Here is a 3,933-nt window from a genome sequence, read left to right on the forward strand (position 1 = left end):
TATATCATACACTGTTTTGATTTGCATTTATAACACTCGCTTCAGCTTTTCAAAGCTAAATCAAAACTAGAATTGTAATATGTAGTAATGATAATACCATATAACGTAATATGAAAATATGTAGAATACCGTCCCGGAAAAAACCGAACATTTATGGAAGAGACTAACTACGGATATGCTTACGCGACAACAACAAAACAATTCGCAAAATTTTGAGATTCCAGTCCAATATCTATGCGTGAAGGTATGAGTGCCTCCTCGTCGCTACGCTCCTGCGGGGGCAATAACAATAAAGAACGGAAAAAAGTAAAGAAATAAACTACAAACAACTTACATACTAAAAACCTATAGTATAGAAAGTATAAAGTACAAAATATAATTTGAATAAAACAAAAAATAAGATGGACACTTTTCTATTTTTGTAAGTAGTTTTACTTGAAATTCCAGTGCATGAAATCAAACTAATAACCTAAGAATAGAGCATCTATTCTTCCAAAAGGACTGAAGTACGGACGATGGCTTCAGTGACGGAATACGGATCACAGTTAGATGAAGGACGTCTGTCTTCAAGGTATCCTTTGTCATCTTCAGCGATTTGTCTTGGGATACGGATGGACGTGTTACAGCTAGCAACGCCGTATGAGAATTCGTGCAAAAAATTTTACCACCCTAAAACCATCCCAGTCTTTTTTTCGCGCCTGAAGACAATAGAAAAAAGTGTAAAAAAAGGATTGGATCGAGTTTAGGGTGGTAAAAAATGCTTGCGCGGCAATTGGCGGCTACGGTCGAAAAGATGTATTGAGTTAAAATGATAGACAGACTTTATGTTATGATTCTCTATTACTGACTCTTTTTAAAAAGCATTGATGACTTTTTTAAGTTGTGTTTTCAACGACGGGAATGAAAATATCAACAATGAACTTCATCAAAGATCTTGGATGGTCGTCATGGTTACTTTTGTCTTCGTTGATTGCGCGCTGAATAGAATCTCGATTGGTCGATACAGGTCACTATATGATATTGGCCTGTGCTTTTCACGGTACATCAATCCAGATCAAACACTCCTCGGACGAAGACATGTACATTCATAAAATTTCAAATCGAGAACTAGAGATGAATCATCAACCTTTCCTAAGAAAGAATAAAAGTGATGCCTTAAAACTTGATGGGTTGATACTACTACAATAAACGCCGAAATATATTGGCAATTTTGGGTATTTTAACGTTTTTCACAATTTAAAGGTCGGGCGAGAATTGCAGTTTCAGTACTTCCACTTTGCTCCATTGGATTTTTCGATTTGGCAGGGGTTAAGTGGCTTCCAGGCTATATTCTTAGCCTTATTGGAACATTTTTGAGCTTTTAAATCCTGAGATCCCAAGGTCCTGATGTTAAAACTCAGAGTTAAAACTGTACTTCAAAGTACTTAAAATCACTTGCGGTTACAAAGTTTTGAAGGAATTCCCCTTTTGTGCCAAACATTTCGGCGCTGATTGTAGAACACTTTTTCCAAGAATTTTGAAAATTCTTTCTCTTTCTTTGTGCGTTTTATATTTTTCAAATTATGGAGGTAAATGTTACTTCCGATCCAGCGTTTTTATGGAAACCATGCAAACTGTGCAAAACTTCAAAAATAAGAGGCTTTCAAATCATACATAGGAGACTCCCTTCAGCTTTCCGCTATACCTTTTTAGTTGATTAAATTTCGCGTGGATTAATTTTCGTGATTTTCACCAATTTAGCCTCTTCCGTGAATAAATTTACACCTCCCAAAAAATTCAAAATTCTGATTTTGGTCCAAAACTCTAAGGAAATGAAAGAAATTATGAAAAAGAGGCTGATTCATGAACTTTAAGCCACGTGAAAATTATAATCTTAAGGTAGGGTAAGGTAAAAAGCCCTGGGGTGGCACTGACCTTGACGGTCGACGGGACGTTGGAGTTTGAAAAGTGGACTCTGCCAGCTATGAATGTATTGTTAATGTGGGACCCCGTCGGAACGAAAAATCAGAAAAAAATTCCAATTTTCACCCTGAAACGTATCAATAATTAGACAAAAGATTGAAAGCATGAATGGGGTAAGAATGAATTCAAAACTTATTCCTTTACACAATTTTAGACCCAATGCTTGAATTGGCTTGAATAATTCATTATTATTGTTATTTTTGTATTTTTCTGTGGTTGAATTAATGAAATATGTTTTCATTGTTGTCACTGGCGTCTATTTATTCATAAATGCTTTGACGAAAATTTTTCTCACGAATTCATGACGGACATCAAATTTCGAGAAGAAAAAAAAACGCGATACATTTTTAAAGGGAAGAGTTGGTTCATTTTGGAGAATTCAAAATGATGAATTACTGCATTTTGGTTTCGACCTTTTTAAGTATAAAAACCATTTCAAGTTCTTACATAGCATCTGAGAAAGGTTCAATCGCTAAAGAAAATTTATATTTATTAAAAGGAGTAAGCTCTCCAGTTCAATGTACTTTGAGATGCAATCAAAGGAAGGAAGCTGCTTTTTATGGAGCAGGCGGCACATGCGGATGTTTTTCAAGGGAAGATTTATCATCAGACAGTCAGACTGAAATATCTGGATACAATCATTTTGAGGTTTTTTTTTTTTTAATAAATTTACTAATTAAATTAAATTTTTGTGGAATGTAGAATGTCAATACCTTTTGCTGGGAAAACTTTGAGTTTAAGTAATCTGTGTATAGCCTTACCTTTGAACTTCGTCCCCGTGCCTAATCTCCTTTTGATTGATTAGAAGGTTAGCCCTGGACTCGTCGATGATGTTTGCCATAAGATTGAGGATGGGTGAAGCCTTTTATTGTAAATTGTCGCTATAGCGATTCGGCCTCCAAGTATAATGTTGATTTTTTAATAATTCTATAATACTATAAACAAACCGCATCATTTTTGGAGCCTATTCATCAATATGGAAGGACTACCTTTTCGCCTGTAAAATTGGCTACCGAATTTTTTTCTCATAGATCAGACATACAAAAGCACTCTATATACCCGAAGATACACCAAGACAGAACGAATTTTCGATGGCAGGTATGTATCTATTTAACGGCTCTATATTTAACATAAGTGTTCTCAAACACATGTTTCATGTCAGAACAGTGTCTCCCTATTGTTACATTATGCTGAATAATAGGTCCTCTTTCTGACCATTCTTGCTCCACATCCGTGTCAATCCAATGTGAAAAAGCTTGTATCAATCTTATTTAAAAACAAAGCCTTTAAGTTCAACAAAACTTTTTACCGAGCAAAAATATATGTACCTTATCAGTTCTTTTTACACCGGCCCTTATTGCCGTTTTTTTGGGCTCGTGGCGTAATAAAGGCCGGCGTAAAAGGGCCAAGATTTTGCAATTCTAACCTAAAAGCGGCGTTAATTTTCTTTTATTATTATTTCTCAATTTAAAGGACTTTAGGTATGATTTGAAAACGAAAATCCATTGTTTTACTCCATATTTAAAACTTCAGTGATTTTCGATGGAATTTTCAACAGTTTACTACTGAAAAATGATATGTAAATTTTAGTCATTATTTACTAATTTGAAGCATAAGTATCCATTTTTACAAATTTTGCCGTTATTAACGGCCCTAATTGGCGTAAGCCAAAATTAGGCTGTGGCGTAATAAGGGCCGGCGTTAAATGGGCTGGCGTTAAATTAGGGCCGGTGCAGAAAGGGACGATAAGGTACTTCACGATAAGTCATGTTTTTAATATCTTTACCTTACCCCATAGAAGAAAGCTTCTTAAAAACATTGTACAGAGCTGGAGCAGTTACTGTTTAAGTACTACTCAAAAATTGAAATTTTGTGACTGTTATTGAAAAGGCAGACCAAAATAACCCTAAGTTTGACTAAGGACGCTGCTGTATCACAGATCTGTTGAGACCCCTGCCCCTGTGATTAATA

The 3,933-nt window shown here is 35.3% G+C and overlaps 1 protein-coding gene across 1 annotated transcript in view; it reads left to right on the forward strand.

Annotated features, from left to right (window-relative positions):
• Positions 1–2,331: 2,331 nt before the first annotated feature.
• Positions 2,332–3,933, forward strand: part of LOC136798641 (uncharacterized) — a 3,794-nt gene continuing 2,192 nt past the window's right edge. Inside the window, exons 1-2 of the mRNA XM_067055288.1 lie at positions 2,332–2,610; positions 2,994–3,060. Of these exons, the coding sequence (XP_066911389.1) occupies positions 2,347–2,610; positions 2,994–3,060 (331 nt within the window). The 5' untranslated portion in view covers positions 2,332–2,346. The remainder of the gene's footprint in view (positions 2,611–2,993; positions 3,061–3,933) is intronic.

This window comes from Clytia hemisphaerica, unplaced genomic scaffold (genome assembly GCF_902728285.1).
Source record: "Clytia hemisphaerica strain Z4C2 unplaced genomic scaffold, Clytia hemisphaerica genome assembly, whole genome shotgun sequence".
Lineage (NCBI taxonomy): Eukaryota > Metazoa > Cnidaria > Hydrozoa > Leptothecata > Clytiidae > Clytia > Clytia hemisphaerica.